Source organism: Zeus faber, assembly GCF_960531495.2.
Source record: "Zeus faber genome assembly, chromosome: 12".
Lineage (NCBI taxonomy): Eukaryota > Metazoa > Chordata > Actinopteri > Zeiformes > Zeidae > Zeus > Zeus faber.
Genome location: NC_137196.1, coordinates 13,482,435 through 13,500,833, shown reverse-complemented (window position 1 = coordinate 13,500,833; position 18,399 = coordinate 13,482,435). Strand labels below are relative to the sequence as shown.

The 18,399-nt window shown below is 46.0% G+C and overlaps 1 protein-coding gene across 1 annotated transcript in view; it reads right to left on the bottom strand.

Annotated features, from left to right (window-relative positions):
* Positions 1-13,028, bottom strand: part of per2 (period circadian clock 2) — a gene marked incomplete at its 5' end in the record, with an annotated part of 18,628 nt that extends 5,600 nt beyond the window's left edge. The window contains 19 exons of the mRNA XM_080010369.1: positions 424-540; positions 982-1,889; positions 2,000-2,251; positions 4,063-4,269; positions 4,516-4,634; positions 4,748-4,928; positions 5,017-5,122; positions 5,366-5,494; positions 5,939-6,053; positions 6,214-6,367; positions 6,604-6,710; positions 6,877-6,955; positions 7,123-7,265; positions 7,627-7,678; positions 8,172-8,373; positions 8,837-8,958; positions 9,102-9,259; positions 9,743-9,835; positions 12,583-13,028. Coding sequence (XP_079866495.1) covers positions 424-540; positions 982-1,889; positions 2,000-2,251; positions 4,063-4,269; positions 4,516-4,634; positions 4,748-4,928; positions 5,017-5,122; positions 5,366-5,494; positions 5,939-6,053; positions 6,214-6,367; positions 6,604-6,710; positions 6,877-6,955; positions 7,123-7,265; positions 7,627-7,678; positions 8,172-8,373; positions 8,837-8,958; positions 9,102-9,259; positions 9,743-9,835; positions 12,583-13,028 — 3,690 coding nt within the window. The remainder of the gene's footprint in view (positions 1-423; positions 541-981; positions 1,890-1,999; positions 2,252-4,062; positions 4,270-4,515; positions 4,635-4,747; positions 4,929-5,016; positions 5,123-5,365; positions 5,495-5,938; positions 6,054-6,213; positions 6,368-6,603; positions 6,711-6,876; positions 6,956-7,122; positions 7,266-7,626; positions 7,679-8,171; positions 8,374-8,836; positions 8,959-9,101; positions 9,260-9,742; positions 9,836-12,582) is intronic.
* Between the last annotated feature and the right edge of the window lie 5,371 nt (positions 13,029-18,399).

Below are 18,399 nucleotides of genomic sequence, written 5' to 3'. Positions count from 1 at the left end.
ATATAACCAAACTTCAGATGAAAGTCTCTTTGACTTTTAAGTGCAAATATAACTTTATATTATATTTACATAGTACTTTCCATTCTAAAATTTATTGCAATTATTGCATAAAAGAAAAAAAAAGAAAACAGAAAGCCAAGAATTGTGTGGTTGGTAGACAGAATGCGTGCAGGTTGGCAGGTATGGGTCACGGTTCAGCTCAGGGTTGATTTCCAGCTCGGTATCTCTACAGATTGTGTCTTGGAAGAGGTTCCCGATGTCGTGCCCTATAACTCACATGCAAGTACTCTAAGCAGGTAATGTATTCGATAGCTAAGGGAAAAAAAAAACCAGTAACTATAAAAAAGGCAGAGTTGCCAGCACAGTGGAAATGTGATATGTGGTGGAGGAAGGGTGGGGGAGGGGTTGCGATGAGTCTCCTACCTCTTTGTCGCATGAACCCAGCCTAGAGCACACTTTTTCCCAAGACAAACGCTCACAGACACAGGGCGTGCCCTCGGAATACAACGGTCCTGGAGGACCAGGGAGACTGAATGACGGCTACAAAGGGTGTAAGGGATAATAACATCATGGGTTAACAACTTGGTGGTCCACAACCACAGGTTATGGGGCACATTTCATCTGATGAGTCCAGATTGTCTAGACTTCAAGCAAAAGATTAGATCACTAGGAAGTTTTTAATCAAAAAATGTATAAAATAAAATAAAATAAAAAATTGCATATTTTTGCACTGCAAACAAAATGGTGAAATCTGTATGAGATGAGCCTTGGAAAGAAATATCTCCATGGATATTTTAACAATCCACAATTTACAAATTTTGACCATCATGTCCTCACAGCTAAGTTTGTTGTAGTTGTTTGGTTACTAAAACTTTGTGGCAAAGGGAGACTCTGAGCGAAGGAAAGAAAGGGGGGAGGTTAAAAGGGTGGAAGGAGGGGAGAGGAGTGGAGATGGAGAAGAGATGAAGCTCCTTTGCGTACCTGCTGCGGGTCCTTCTCCTTGGCCTGGCTGCCACTTGCTGCTCTCTCCCATTCAGTTGTCATGTTGCCCTGTCCTGCAGCAGAGGGCGCTGTGCTGTCCTGCCTCTCCACAGACCTCTGGCTCTCCTCCAGCTGTAGCAGGTTGAGCTGGAGCGGTGAGCTGCAGCGAGACTGGAACAAGGGAGGGGACGCCTGGTCCATCCTGCCGCCACCGGACTGCGGGGTGGAGGAGCGAGACGGGCCCTCCATCGGGGCCTTGGACGAGTCCGGGCCCAGGGAGAATGGGAATGGGTTGGGCAGGAAGCCCGCTTGCGGGGTGAAGGGCCTCTGGTCGTTGAACTGGGGCTGGACAGTGAATGCTGGCTGAGCAGCAAAGGGGCCCTGGGCTGGGAAGGCAGTCTGGGCAAAGTGTGGCGGCTGGGCGGGAAAACAGCCCGCCTCCGCCTGGTAGAAGGGCGGCTGCACCGGAGGCCCTGCTCCTATCTGGGGGAACACGTAGTTGGGAAGAACCAGGGCCATCACGGGGGTGACCATGGGGGCGGTGTAGGGAGCGGGGTGCATGGACAGGGGGCATGGTGGGGCCTGGGTGCACTGACTGTCCCCGTAGCCAGGCAGCGCCATGGCGTTGGCTCTGGGGTAGACCTGGAGCGGGTAGGCCGGCATCATGCCGGGGTAGGCCACAGGAAAGGTAGATTGGGAAGTGTCTGAGGTGGACCAGGAGGTCTGGTTAAGACCCTGGTTGAGAAAGGGAGGCCGCAGATGCCGGCGGTGGCTATGGGACACCGTGCTGTCCGAGGACTCGATCTGCTTGGCCCGTTTGGACTTTGTCTTCTTGTTGCGTCCGCCGCGACGTGTGGTGGGCTCTGCAGCCGGACCACCCCGCTTGTAGGACCTGGTAGCAGGCACAGCTGGTGAAGGGAAAGGAAGACACAGAGTGTGAATTTGACATTATTTAAGCTGCTTCACTGTAGCTGCAGATGTTTTGAGGTTTGAACACAGTTTGCGTTGTGGTCATTACCATCACCGGTGATCTGTCCTCGCTGGCGCTCAAGGTACTGAGTGCAGTCGGCTTTGAAGGCTGTAGCTCCTTTCATCTCTCTGAAATGGCATAAGAAGGCTTGCTCCTCCTTCTGTGTGTGGGCGGCCAGGACCTGCTTGGTCAGCCCCAGTTTCTTGTAGCATTCCCTCTCCTGGGTGGGGGGGGAAACGGCACTAGGGGGGAGCCCCGGCGTCTGGTTGCCGTCCGTGGCTGACACATCTTCGATTATCTCTGCATAGATGATAGGTTGAAGAGACTTTGAGATTAAGGCTAACCAGGTACACACACACACACACACACACACACGCGCGCGCACACACACACAGACAGACACACACACACACACACACACACAAACACACACACACACACACACACACACACACACAGTCTATAGAGACAAAAACAATGTTAACCCAGACTGACACAACAGGAAGCCACCATCAGACTTATCCCTGGACCACACCAGAAGCGACACAGTCAGCGACACGTCAAATTCCAAGCAGCAAGGAGACCGTCGTGCTTCAGTGTCGCCAACAGGCACGGTACACCAGACCAATAAAGTTTATAAAACTACTTCCCAAGTATGAAGTGAAATATAAAGTCTATTCCTGGGGCTGATATTTGTTTTCCAGTGGAATGATAATATTTTCTTTGGATAAGTGAGGTTGAATTTGTTGTGGGGGGAAAATTATTTGTTTTTCAAATTTACGCAACACCGTAATCCACGTTAGGGCCGCACATCAGCGATTTAATAGATGTGGTTGATGCATACCAGGCTTGGTAAATAAATATTTTCATAAAACACATATTTTGAATGGACCTCTATGGAAATCCACCCTCCAGTTTAGGCTTTGTGCCCGGAAAAATAGAGCCGGTACGGAAAAAAACACGTGGGGTTTAGGAGCCTCGCGGCATGCCCCCTATCGCAACAGTGACCTGGTGTGACCTTCCATATTGATTACCATGGCAGCGTATCTGAAGCGCTTTCGCGAGGCTTCTGGTGTAGCCCAGGGGTTGGTCACAGGCACAAGGACAGATAACACAGACCACAAGATCAAGAGCTCAATTTGGATTCTTATAATTTCTTATTTTGTTTGGGCACTTCGTGTCCATACACATTTTGGGTAACATCATTTTCATTTTCTAACCATATAACATTTTATAACCAATCATGAAAATAACATAAACCCACGGATGTCTACACCCTCGGAATCATTTATACATGGCCCAGTAGCGTCATCAGTAATTGTTCAACAAAGGTGATTCACTTTGCACAAGAATAAATTCTACTTGTACAGCCTTACACACTAAATGATTGATGAACTGGTGTAGGTGTAGTTGTTCACACAGTGAGTGGAGGATGTTCTTTGCTGCGACGGTGCAGTCTGGCAAATGTTTCTCACTGGGATTAACCACACAGTTTCACTAAAAGATCAGCCTAAGGCATTCATTTCTTCTCTGGATAACAGGGAAAGGACAAGAAGTTTCTTCCCAAAATCGAATCAGCAGCTGATTCATTCCTCAATTGACTATGTGACTTTTCAAAAATGTTTTTTATCCAACATTGGTTTCAAAAACCTCTGATTACAGATATTATGGCAAATAAAAGATTATAAACCCCCAGCATTTGGTCATTGCTTTGTCTGAATGGGAACACATACTGTACCATAACTCTATTTGCACGTGTAAATCTAGTACACACTGGGGGTGTCACAATTACGATTCGAACTTCAAAATCACAAGCAGGTTTGCAATTATTTAATTTTTGTGGGTAATGTTGTCCGACACATCAAGACTCCATAGTCTGACAATGGCATAGCCGTCAGTGCGGGGAAAAAAAGTTAAAATCGAAAATAGACAACTTCAAATCTAAAGTCAAATCGAATTGTGGATTTGGAGAATTGTGACACCACTACTACACACACATACCACAAGAAAACGTACACTTACAGTAGTACACAAAGAGCCACTAAATGCATACACAGAGACGCACACATACACAGACACCAGGAGAAGGATGCCTGTTCAGTTGCGCTTACCCGACTCTGGTTGGGGTTTCTTGTCCCCTACATGTACAATGGTGCTACTGTAGCTACACTGGCTGGTAATGGACACCACACTCTCTGGTTTATTGGGAACTGGTAAGGGCAGGGAGGTGCCCACTACCGCTGTGGCCGTTTCACTGGGCTTTTTATCTGCATCGTCCAAAGGACGGAGACCAGGCTGTGCCTTTAACAGGGCTGGTTCTAGCAAAGAGAAAAGACAACCAGAGACATTGACTTTTTACACAGTCAGAGACAAAAAAAAGAGGCCTGGAACGTTTCATTCTGAAACCCCTAAATGAGCCAAACATTATCATACATTGAGCCATTCTAGGTATGAGCTTTGTATGTACAATGATTTCTGAGACTCTGTGATCTGATAGCATGATAGTTATTAACTCTAAGATCCAGAGTGTGGTACTATTTATGAATTCAAGAAGTGCAACGTACCTTCCGAGACCTGCATGGAGATGGGAGGCTTCTGCTTGTCCTCGTCCGAGGACGTGGTGTTGGAGGAGGAGTGACATTTCCTCTTCATGGTTATGGGGATGTTACAGCTCTCCAAGTACCTAAGCACAGTAACACAAATGTACACCTTAAATGTAAGGTCCAGAGCCCACATCCACATATGCAATGTATCGCCGCTGCTAGGTGCATATAGGGGAAACACTGATGTATCTACCTAATAACACTGTCCAGACAGCTGATCTGCTGGTAGGAGAAGACAGTCTGGTCGCTGAACGCCAGCTCCTCCTGGAAAGAAGCCCGGCTCTCTTTCATGGTGGCCCCAGCGTCCCTCCAGCTCAGGGGGGCGGCCGAGTCTTTCGGCCTTACCGAAGCAGCCTTCCGCTGCAGCGAATCTACTAGAGAGGAACCGGGGTTAAGAGTAGGACTACCCACAGCTCGTAAGCTCACGCCGACACGGTGAGGTCAGGTAGAGGTCGGACTTACTGCCGGCGGTTTTCTTGTGGTCCAGCTTGGCGGAGGAAGCGAGGAAGAGCTGCTGCTCCTGGCTCTTCTGGAGGTGAATCCCTTTACAGATCTCCTGGAAGGTGCGCTGATGCAGATGAAGAACGAGAGACGAAAGATGAAGATCCGAGCCAGAGTCAGCATGCATCAGAAGGTATGGACTTTGAGATGAGGGTTGATTGAAAACGATATGACTGTCCAATCAAAAACTATACGCAGACAGAATGATTTTTCATTTTCAGTTTAACACACAGCTCCTGCTTGCCTAGTTGGAATCGCCTCAGAGAAATCTTAAGGACAACGTGGACGTGTCTCGGTTTGGGGAACTCACCGGTTTGGCCTTGCTACTCTCTCCCTCCTCCTCTTGGTGGATCTTGCTGTCGCTGGAGGAGGTCATGCCTATGAGGTGGTCATTGCTGCTCAGGCTGCCATAGCCAACAGAACTATTGTTATGCACGGGCTGGTTTGAAACGGACGAAGAAGGAGGGCACCAAGGTGAAAGGTGATTAGAAACATTTGGTATAAAAGAAAATGGGAAACATTCAAACTGATGTAAGCTGGAGAAGGTCATCTTGGCTCCAGCCTACCAGATTGATAAAGATTCACAATTTTAGGTGATTGGCAGTCTGTCCTCGTTCCTAACTCTTTCAACTAAAAAAAACTTCTGATGGATTGGAAACAAAGCAAATTCTTAATATCTAATATCAGGCTTGTGATGGAACTCGTTTTGGCCAGACAATTCTGCAGTATTTCCACCAATTACCTGAACTGTATGTTTGAACTGTAATCTTGTCTCTTTCACTCTCTCTGTTTCTCTCTGGTTAATATTTGTCGTATTTCGAGCACTTTTGTCCATAAACGCGAATAGAAATAGTAATAATTCCATGTTCTTATCACTTCTCACCTGCAGAAGCAGCTTATGGATTTGCTCAGTGATCTCCTGGATGTCACAGTCTATGCTCTTTGTCTCCCCGGGGGTCGGGGAGGGGGCCACGAAAACATCCTCATTCACCGGGCCCCTGGAGACACACACACACACACACACACACACACACACACACACACACACAAATAGGATGTCCATCAGTGGCTTGACAAACTGGAGCATGCTATAACTGAACAGCAATATCAATCAAGATTAAAGAACAGAAATTAAAAAAAAAAAACGCGGTCACTCACGTGCGCACTTTGTGTCTCCCGATCACAAAGGACACCTTGCGGCTCCAGGGGTTCACAAAGCTGGACCAGCTGGTGTCCAGGGTGATGTACTCTCCGTTCCGGGCGCAGAAGCGGATGGAGGAGTGGTCGAAGGGCTGGCCGGCATACTGGAGGACTAAAGAGAGAAGGCCTGACATGATCAGATTAACGCAGGAATAAATTCCCTTTTCAGATAAGACGCCCCAAAAGGTGAAGGGGCGTGTCTGTTTATCTGGAGAGGGGAATTAACATCTTAATGTAGGGCTATAAAATTAGAAATTTGGTACAAATGGTGATGATAGAAACTTGTCAGTGCAGAAGATTTCAAAGTTTTGAGATTTATTTCCACAAATGAATTTCCCAACAACTCACTTTTTCTGTGGATTCCCAGCATGATCGGCCGGTCGTTGGGATGGAGGTGTAGAAGAATGGGGGTGCCAATAAGATCTTGGGGCAGGTACCCGAGGAGAGGAACCGCCCTGACACACGCACGCACGCGCACACACACACACACGCACACACACGCACACACACACACACACACACACACACAGGAAAACACCATGTCACTCAATGCTCAGCTCTTTCCTGTGCATCCATTAAAGCCTCTTTCAACTCTTTTGGAAAATATGGACAATGTCTCACCTCTCATCCACATCCTGGAACACACAACTCGGAGTGTGTGTGGTGGTGAAAACACGCTTGTCAGTGGGGATTCTAGGAGCTGGAAGGGAGAAGAAAAGCAATCAAGCAAATGTTTATTGATCTCAAGTAGTCAGGATTAACACCCTAAAAACGCTCCCCAGCTTCCCAGCTCTAGCAGGGGCAGTATTGGGATATAGATACTGGGAACCTACAGTATATCAATTAGAATGCAGCTCGGGTCCTTACCGTCATACCCGGAGTGAACCCTCTCGGCCAGCAGCAGACAGCAGAACTGGTCCTCGGCGTGCTCCGTGTCCCGGACCTTCATCAGGTAGGGCGTCATGCGGAATGGGAAGTACTGCAGGTCGCCCTTGCACTCCTTCCCGCCACTGGACAAGGATTAGAGAGGAGAGCCCAGCGGCCATGAGCAAGATGATAAAGTCGCTGTACGGTCTACTCTAGTCTTCAAAACGTTTCACAGCAATGGAGGCAGAGGCTGGACTTTCTGGCCTCAGGGGGCACTGTTGAGCTTGTTTTTCCCCCGGCCGTGAGTGATGCGCATTAGTCTGCACAAATTGTGTGAGTGAGGGGAAAATTCTATCCTGGAAAAAGCTTCAGGTTGCATTTCACCTAGGTATAATGAGGCAAATTAATTGAAATGCATCGAGAGAGGAAAGAGTGCTATGAATATATATATATATATATTTTTTTTTTCCTAAACGCAGGGAAAGCAGGTGGCTTGGTATATACCTGATACGGCAGAAGAAAGACTTCTCCTGCACGCAGTCGGGTGGTGAGGACTCTGCAACGGAGAGGCATGTATTAATTCAACACAGAGAAACATGACCTCGCCACCTTTTGGGGAGAGCTGCGTTTTCATTAGCTCGTTCAAAATAAACATAATTTAGCGGCCCCAGCATGCGATGAATTTAAACATACAATAGCGGAGCTCCAATGCAGGAAACGGAGGCAGTCCCTGTCAGCCTCCGCTCTGCGAAAAACCCTCCATTAAAACCGCCGCTGAGAATACTTTCTGAAAAAAACGGGTCACAGCGACTTGACTCCCTCATGTATTGTGTCGCTGTGATTTAAAAATACCCATCTAGTTTCCACAGTCAGAACACAGAAACCTGGAACCTCTCTTCTTTCTTTCTCTTGCTCCGGTTTCATTAGATAAGAAGTAGAAACTCTTCTGGTTTGGCATCACTGCCTTACCCATGCTGGACTGCCGGACCTACCCGGACTGCTATAAACAAACGGTACATTAAAAAACCAAGGTGGTACTATCTCCGTACCTGCTCCGGTGAACATGCTCCAGGAGGGCAGGCGGTACGGCGTGGTGAAGCTGTAGAACATACTGACGTCCTGCGGCGTCAGGAACTCCACGAACTTGGCGTTCTTGAACACGTCCCTCTTGCAGTTGAGGATGGACGCAGCCTGGTCGGAGATGTAGACAATCTTCCCCGTGATGAGGGACATGGCCACCGCGAAGATGTCCTGTTGGACCAGACCGATTGTAGAGAGCAATTAGAATTACAATGCTACCAATACAAACTCAAATATGTTATTTAAAGGGAGTATATTCAAAAGTGTTTTACATTGTATACGTTAAGACAACACAGCACTTTATTGATCCTGGGTGGAAAATTCAAGGGCAAGTATATATATAAGAAATATCTACCTACCTACCTACCTACCTACCCACCCACCCACCTATCTATCTATCTATCTATATAAATAAAACCTTTCAAGCAAATGTGGACAAATCCAGGTACAGAAAGTACCACCCCTGCCATGCTTTCTCTCCAGCCCTGTACTGAGCCAGTTGCTTCCACTCATCGGTTGGACCTTGAGGCCAATCAGTAAATCCACACAGCTGACTCAAAACCCCGGAGTGGAGTTTTGCTTTCTGAACCAGGATTTTCTGCCTCTGCTTTCAGGAGCAGATTGCATGACTCACGTTGTTTTTGAGCGTGTATTCGGAGGTGATGCGGTCTATCTCCTCGATGGTATAAGAGGAAACGTCCAGGCCAGACGGCTGACTGTCACTGATCATCAGCAGCTGGTAGTACTCCTCATTGGCTGTTCAGAAAACATTTGACGATGTTATGTTCAAGAAAAAAACGAAACAAAAAAAAAGACAAACTCTACCGTTGCAACAAAAAATATATATATATATATAAATAATAATAATAAGAAGAAGGAGCAAGAAGAGTGTCCCTCACCTTCCACCTGCTTGACGCAGCGCAGGGCGTACTTCAGGGTGTTGAGCGTGGTGGCCTTGTTGCCCTTATTCCTCTTCTCGCAGGGCAGGTGCCGCTTCAGCTCCTTCAGCGTTTTAAGCAGCTCCTTCTGGGTCTTGGCCTTGGCAGACTCCTCGCTGCTGCAAGTCGCATGGAGCACAAACAGAGGTCAGAGTCAGACATTCTGAATGTAGCTGGTATATACACAACTCAAAGAACAAAAATCTAACTTGGGTGTTTGATTTTTACATTGTTGTAAAAATGAGGATATGTTTTTTGGCACTTAATATTTAAGGGGATCTAATGTAGTCCAGCAGTAATAGTGGACAAAAGAAAACTTAACAATGCAGTAGGCAGTGGAAATATACTGTATTTATACAAGATATACCAATATAGATTTTAGAATATTTACATTGAATCTAATCCAATTCCTCAAATCCAACATGAGTAATAATGGAATGGAATCGAATTTGACCATTATCCTCATCGCACAATAATTGCACTGCAAAAAAGCTGACAAAGACATGGAAGTAATAGTACTTTATGTAATAAAAAGAAAAGCAAAGAAAACGGAGGCAGTATTGGCACTTGATAATAGAATTATTTGTGGTTTGCACGCCAACCTGCAGCCGCTGGTGGAGGGGTTGTCCTGCTCGGAGCTCAGCAAGCTGAAGGCGTTGGAGCTGCTGGGGGGAGACAGGCTGTGCGAGTTGGAGCTGGAGGGTTTTCGGGAGAACCAGACAGGAAAAAAAAAAATTATAAATAAAAAAGAGACATGTTAACTTTTGATCTGGTTCTTTAATAAGGAAACAATAATATTCAAATTGAAACCCTCAAAATATTTAATTTGATAGGAATGAGAAGGTGAGAAGATGCTTTGAACCCAATACAATGGAGATAACAGCAACTGTGGAATTGTGTCTGGCTTCTTGACCTGAGCTTCAAATGGAATGAATTCTAAAAATAATCTTTAACCCTTTTAACTAGCAACCTGATTGATGGCAAAGTTCACCCAGCTGGCACCCAGTCAGATGCAACTGTGAATAATCGTTATGTGTGTGCGGAGATTACTTGAAAGTAAATTTGGAATGATGTACGGCCGATTTATCGGTACATCATAAATGGAGCCTTGGAGGGTGCCACACTTAATGGGAGCAGGGGATGAAGGACAGTTCTTTCTTTCGGGTAGGAGGAAAACCATTTTAACACCGGGCTCTGCAGACCAACTTCGCCCGCCAGGCGTTTTAAAAGAATGTCACAAAGGCACAAAAACCAGGATCGACGGAGAGAAGGGTGTAGTTGCAGAGCGGATTCTGTGCTATACAGTGCTCTAAAACCAGACCGGAATTTGTCAAAATGTTGAATGCATTCAAGTAGGAGGAGATCTGGGAGACAACTTTTTCTAAAATGTTAGAAATAAATGGTAGCTTGGACATTGGCCTGTGGTTTTTCTGTTTTGGGGTCTAGGCTTGGTTTCTTCAGTAAGGGTTGCACAATTGCATGTTTAAAACTGGAACGGACGACTCGATTTGTTAAAGAGCTATTAATTACAGCCAAAATAGGGGTCAGATTGTGGCAAAAACTTATTTGAAAAGGCGTGACGGTATAATGTCTAAGGGGTAGTAGGTGGGGTTCATATGTGAGACCGACTCGGCCGGTGAAAGGAAGACACTGGTTGAAACTGCAGGTGACATGATGGGGTGAGGGGGGAGATCTTATGTTGTCAATTTTGTTAAAGAAATTCAGAAACCTCTCAAAGGTACCAGACGCGGAGGCAGCAACAGCAGCAGGATTCAAGATCGAGTTAAGACACTTTTGTAATTGGCCGAGTGAGGTCCAGCCATTAGCCTACAAGCTTAGTTGTGCCCTAATGCACCCGGAGGCGCAGACTCACCAAAGGTGCACTTAACCTTACTAAAAATAACAGGATTACACATCCTGGAATAGCAACCACTGTCTGAAATAGCTCATCCAAGCACTATTGCAGGTATAATACTATCTCAATTAGCCGTCTTACGCGTAATTAGTGTACACAGATCTAAAGCAGCGAGCCAGGTCCAGGCCTGGGGCTGGAGGAGATCATGGGTCCAAGGTGAGTGTGGCATTGTTTTAATGAGACTTTAGTTCGGAAGCCTTCTCCAATATCACCTCTTACATCATTAGTTAAGTCAAAGTATAAACAGAATACTGGTGAACGTAAATGCCCTCTATTGAACAATCTATTAATATATTATAAAAACCAATTATGCAATCTACCCTTTTAGACATATTTTTGAGTGAATACACATTCATATTCCATCCTTAATGCGTCTTTATTGATTAAAGGGGACCTATTATCCTTCTCCTTGTTTTCTGTCGTATCTATAATGTCATAATTCCGGATGTTCATATTAGACGTGGTCAAAGTGTCAAATAATGAGGTGAAGTAATGATAAAGTAATCGCTGTGAACAAAGTGTGAGCAAGAAAAAATGTAGAGGGACAAAGGGGCTGATCGACAGAGTCAGACAAGAGAGGGAAAGAACAGGCATACATGACAGCACGGTCAAGAGAGATATAGAAAGGGAGAAAGAAATATAGATCAATAAGAATGAAAAAATGGAAGAAATAAAAACACAGCCTGCACCAAAAGGGAATAGACACGTCATTTCCTCTGATAGCCCAATAACCGTATCAACTAAAAAGGACAAAAGGCACAAAGGGGAGAAAAGGCCAGGAGGGAAAGAGAGGGGAAGGGAGTGTACGGAAGGCAGTGACAGAATGACAATGACGACCTGGCCCACCTGTGCCTGCAGTGCACACCCAGTGTTTGGAGGGAAACACGTAGTCGCCATAGGAACAGGGATGGGAGGAGGGTGTGAAGCATGTCCCATCTGGTGTGGAGAGCAAGCCAGCTCCCAGACCCTTCCTCGAAAAGTCCCCGCGCTTGCTTTAGCGCTTAAAATTGTACTTGTGGCATGTACCTGTAGCTGCACATGTCACAACAGTTTTCTAATTTTAAACTAAATTCTGTTTGAGACAAGCCAGCTTACACAACTCCAGTTATAATTGTGTGTTTCCTGAATACGACAAAGATAATGTTGCCTATGGAAATGGTATCCTTGATCTAAGCAAGCAATTGGGACTTGATGACTTCAACAACATCCCTTTATTGTATGTACCAAAGTGAAAGTGAAAGTTTTGAAATGAATTGCTAAAAATAAATAAATATATATATATATATATATATATATATATATAGGTTTTTTTAGCAATTCATTTCAAAACTTATATAGATATTAAAAAGGAAAACTTATTGAAAGTTAAATGGGCATTACTCAAGGTTTACAAACACGTGACTGTGGACTGACGGTACAACTTCAACAATTGAGAGTAGAAAATCCAGAGGCAAGGTAAGACTTTCTGATGACCTTGACGACAAATCCAATACAACAACCCTCTCCCCTCCCATCGGGTCCACTGACCTCTTGTTGCTTCCAGAGGATTCCAGCAGAGCGGAGTCTTTGCTATTGCTGTTAGAACTTCCCGTGGACTCATTGCCGCCGCTTTCATTGCTGCGACTCTCGTTACCGTTGCTTTCATTTCCATGGGACTCCGTGCTGCTGCCGCTGGACCCGCTGCTCTTCATCTCCATGTCTTCCTCGGGGAGGGAGCGGGAGCGGGCGCTCTTGCGGTGGCCGTGCGGCAACGCCGAACGGTCCTGGCTGCTGCTGTCGCTGCCCTCCGAGGGCAGGCCCAGGTCGGGACCCTGGCTGTAGCCGCCCATGCGGTGCAACTGGGCCATGGGGCCGCAGCCCGACGCCCTGTGGGTCGCGGAGCTGCATGTCGAGGTCCCATGGCATCCCAAGGCCTCGCTCTGCTCCGCCTGCCCTAGAAAGTAATAGGGCTTGGAATTGGAATCCTCCGACATGATGAGAGCCTGCGGGGGGTGCGGTAGGGTGGGGAATGGATCAGGAAAGCTGAATAACCTGTTGAAGGAAGTGGAGAAGAAATCCAACAATGTGAGAAACGTAACAGACAGCTCAGAAGGCACTGTAGTGATAGTAGTAAACATAGGTTTATTGAACTTCAGCTTGCAGCCAGGAAAAAACAAAGATAGGCTCTGGACCTTTAGTGACTTCTCCTTCGATGTGATTGATCCCTAACCTTTCACGGGTGACATTGGGTCACTTTGCCAGACTGCATGGCCTTTGAGCAGGGGGCGAGGGCGGGGTCTGTCACAATCCACCTTCCCACCCTATAAATGATCAACATGTCCGCGACACATGAAAGCTCCCGGCCACAGTGCGCCTGGGCAATTTGACCAGCTGATAGATGAATTTCAGATGGCAACAGAATGTTAAAATGTTAAGTTTGTGTAAAATAAACATTGCATAATATCGCTGAAAAGGAACCAGTCCTCAGGACACAGAGTTTCAAAGTGAAACAAGCTTGTTGAATGCTTACTTGCTTACTTACCTTGTTATAGCAAAAAAAGATCTTGTTAGTTATAGATCAATTTGCTGAGGAGACAGATCTGTGTGTGTGTGTGTGTGTGTGTGTGTGTGTGTGTGTGTGTGTGTGTGTGTGTGCGCGTGTGTTTGTGTGTGTGCATCATATGCAAGCATGCAGTTTGATTTGGACCTCTTGATTAAAATCCCCTGATCAGATAGTATCCAAATATTACTTAAGTTACCATCCAGAATGTGGCCGTGCCACAATGACACAATGAAGGCAATGACTGTTTTGCTATCCGATAGCCTAAGGCTTGACCATTTCATTGTAGACATGCAGCTTTGAGTGTTAAACAACCCTTTTTCTGTAAAAGGGACAAAAGGACTATAAAAATGTTCCGGAAGCAATTGTGTCCGACATGGAGCCGGGCGCAGGTGGGACAAGGTGGCTAAAAAGGAAGAACGAGAGCGATAACATAATTAAGGTGGATATTACGTCACTCTTTCGCCCTTAAATACAATAAATGCTGAAACCACCGTTTGAGGCAATAAAAGCGTGACGACCGCATTGTTGGAAATCAGATGGGATTTGATTTCTCAGCTTCTGAACCACAAATAATAGGTAAACCACCAAGTAAGTTCTTCTTCACCACATCTGTATGCAAGTTTGTACCAGATACCCGTCTTACCTAATAAACCTGTTACTAATACCGTTCTTGTTGTGCCACGTCAAGCCACTCTATACAACAGTGATGTGGTTGCTTCAGTTTTGTAACTGTGTATCTAATGAACTAGGCAGGTTGGGGGCATTAATAGGATTACGCTGCACAGCTACACTCTTATACCACCTGCTCAATTTACATAAGTGGCTGAATAATTTTCGGGAGGCTGGGATTCAACTATCAAACAGTTAAAATAACAGGGGGGGGGGGGGGGGGGTGTGCTATATCCTATAACTATAACAGCAGCTTAATGGAGCTGATGCTTGAAGCCAAGAATATTATATGAGCCTATTACATGGCTGCAGATAACTGGCAAACCACAGGGCAGCACTAGTATTGTAGCTTGTCAATTTAACAATCTGTACACGGGTGCATAAGTTATTTGAATTTTATTGCTTTAAAGAAATGCCTGGCACACATTTAAAGAGCAGATGCCCCTGTGATTAGGTTTGATGCATGTGAAAAGCAGAAATGCTTGTCTCTATCCACGTGGCATTCAATACCATAGAATAATTAAGGGTTTTGCTGTAAAGCGCATGTACACTTTGTATTTTAAAAGCAAAAGATATAATAATAGGTCTGCTGTATGACCCCCCCCCCCCCCTTTCTATGATGGTATACAGGTACTCCTCACTTAACGACCGAGTAACGTTCCTAGGACCAGGTCATAAAGCGAATTGATCGATAAGCGAGGACCCATGTTATTTCACGGTTAGGGGGCGTGGCGATTGCGAACGCTTGTACCTGTATACCATCATAGAAAGGGGGGAAAAAAATCATACAGCAAGCCTATTATTATTATATGTTTTACTTTTAAAATAAATACCAACTGTACAAGCGCTTTACAGCAAAACCTTGAATTTTTCTACGGTATTCAATTCCACGTGGATTAACAAGCATTTCTGCATTTCACATGCATCAAACCTAAGCAGACCGTCGGGACGAGACTGAGACCGAGAACGGTGATGAGATGAGATGTAATACAGTGTATATACAGTGTTACAGTATGCAGTATATGATATACATAGTACATAAAGTGTACGTAGTAAAAAGTCTATATGGTGTATATAGTGTATAAAGGGTGATGCGCGGTGAGACGCGCACAATACAGACTGGTCAGAGAGCTCATTGAGCAGTACCAGGAATTGGAACAAAAAACAAACAAACAAATAAAAACAAAAATGCATTCGCTGTAACAACCCCAGCTCCGCCGACTTCCGCGGCCAAGTGCGCTACGTAACAGTGTTCTTTACATAACGACGCGACTCGCCCCCGGTGAGTCAGAAAACGGGACGTTTAAAACACCGCGAAAGCGCGACAACACGCGACTGACCCCGACGTTCATCTTATAAACCGTATTGACATATTTTATGCAAAAAAAAAGAAAAAAGAAAAGCATGTTTATATATGTCATGCCTGCTTGTATATATATATATATATATATATATATATATATATATATAATATGCAAAGTGGCAATGCAATCCTCAATTCAGTTTGGATTATTTTGTATATATATATATATATATATATATATGTCACAAAACAGGTAAATTATATTGAATGGTAGAGTTATTTGGCGTCATTTTATCATCATCAACAGTCCCGTGTCATGTGCGAGGCGCGCCTGCTGTAGTCCACTGACCGCGATTGACCAACACACTGACACAGTTACACAACGCGCACAGAACTCGCTGTGCGCGTTGCTTTTAACGGCACGGGGGGTGGTGGTGGAAGGAGGGTGGGGAAGCGGGTTTCACTGACCTGTCGGAAAGAAGACGCACCGTCGCGCTCTACTCGCGGCTGGATTCCATGAACGGTGACGGCGCACGGGGCTGGCGACGCGACCGGGCTGCTTCGGGTCCTCGCACCGACTGCGGCCCCGGCTCCGCGGCTCCGGCTGTGACCCGGTTCCAGGCTCGCCGCGCTCGCCCCGCCTCCGCCTCGCGTTCATTGGCGGGCGTCTGGCGTCGCCGCCGCGGGGGAGCGGGGAGGGGCGGGAGGAGAGCGGCGGTTCGGCTCTGTGATTGGTCCGGCGCCCCGTCAGTCTCTCTTTTTTTTTTTTTTTTGTTTTTTTTTTTTACGTAAGGACGTCGTCCTCTTCACGTGGAGGACCGACCGCCGCGCGCCGCGCGAGCAAATCACTGCAGAGCGGCGCTGTAGTGGTGAGCGGCTCGATTCTTTTTTTCGGACTCGGCTCCTGACGAGTCACTCAGGGCGAAAAAGGATCGTTCGATTTCCCCACTGTCGCCTGCTTTAGTTGGTGTAATGCACAGGTGGAGGGAAGTTTTTTTTTGGTCTCTCTCTCTCTCTCTCTCTTCGATGAGATGACCCGATTGGGTTGGATTCCCGTTTGGGTGCTCCGGCGGGTTATCTCCCAAAGAGGAGCCTTTCTGTGTGGAGTTTGCGTGTTCACCCCGTGCGCACATGGGGTTTCCTCCACCTAACGTCAGTAAGGACCCCCCCCCCCCCCACCAAAAACATGCACACGTCATCGTCTGACCAGCGATGGACACTCGGTTACAAGGTCCCCGGCTGCATCGAGGAATGCTGCCCACTGCTCCTGGCTGCGCCCTCGGAGGAAGGACAAGCCAGGAGGGGTCAAATGCAGAAGCCACATTTCACCGGCCACCACCCCAAAAAGCATGTGCGTGTGTGTGTGTGTATATATATATATGTGTGTGTTGTAGTGTGGTCATGTGACAAATAAAGATTCTTCTTCTTCTATCAAATGGAAAGGTGTTTTGCGATTGGCATTTCAATGTGCCAGCAATCACACGCCGCCAGTCCACTGCATTTCAATTGACTTGTCAACACACACAACGGAAGCAGAATTGTTGCAAAAAATATTCTGACACTTTGAATGCGGAAGTTATCTTTTCTATCGCTTCATTTTTGGCATTCACGCACGACTGACATTGCGTCATCATCGCGGGTTATCACAAATATGTCTGAGAGTCCTCCAAGGTGTTGCGTACTTTTTTTTAGACTGTTTGGGTTAGGGTAGCACTTTGCCAACGACGGGTGCAATTTTGACGGGAGTTTCCACTGCAACCCTACTGCGCTGCTAGTGGTGGCTGCTGACTTCCGGCAACTATTGAGAGGGAACTCAGCACGTGGATGTAGATACAAAATGCCATTAACGGCTATACTGTAATAAACTAGCGTCTGAACTCGAGGTTGAACATATGGGAGAACATGGGGAGAACATGCAAACGATGCGATGGACAATTATCACTTGGTCCACGTATGCTGCCCACTGCTCCTGGCTGTGCCCCCGGAGGAAGGACAAGCCAGGATGGGTCAAAAGCAGAGAATCCATTTCACCGGCCACCATCAAAAAGCATGTGCATGTGTGTGTGTGTGCAAGCATGTGTTGTAGTGTGGTGTGTTGCGTGACTAATAAAGACTGTTTCTTCTGTTTCTTCTTAAATGGACGCTTACTGAGGTAGAAAGCATCTTACCGATCAAGAAGAACAGTTTGGGCATGGTCGAAGGGAAGCCTTAGCCCAGCCTTTTATTTATTAGTCACTGAACGAGTAAGTGACGTCCTCACTGAACACTCGCCTTGATGAGAGGACGGACAGCTTGCGTTGCCATTTCAATTTTGACGATAAAAGCGTGTGTTGACGAGCAAATTTAAATGCAATAGACTGGGGGCGTGGTTTCGCTGGCACGTTGAATTGTCAATGACAAAATGCATTTCCATTTGAACAAAGAGGCCAAAAAACCACAGCAATATGAAAGGCAGCTGATTCAGCTTTCATTTTAAATATGTGCGTTCTGTGCGCGTTGCGTAACTGTGTCAGTGTGTTGGTCAATCGCGGTCAGTGGACTACAGCAGGCGCGCCGCTTCACATGACACGGGACTGTTGATGATGATAAAATGACGCCAAATAACTCTACCATTCAATATAATTTACCTGTTTTGTGACATATATATATATATATATATATATACAAAATAATCCAAACTGAATTGAGGATTGCATTGCCACTTTGCATATTGAATTGCCAATTGCAAAATACATTTCCATTTCATTCTGTCAAAACTATTCATTTGGTCGGAGGACGAAAACTGTGCATCCCAAAAACGTTTTGCCTAATTCTCTCCAAAATGTTTGTT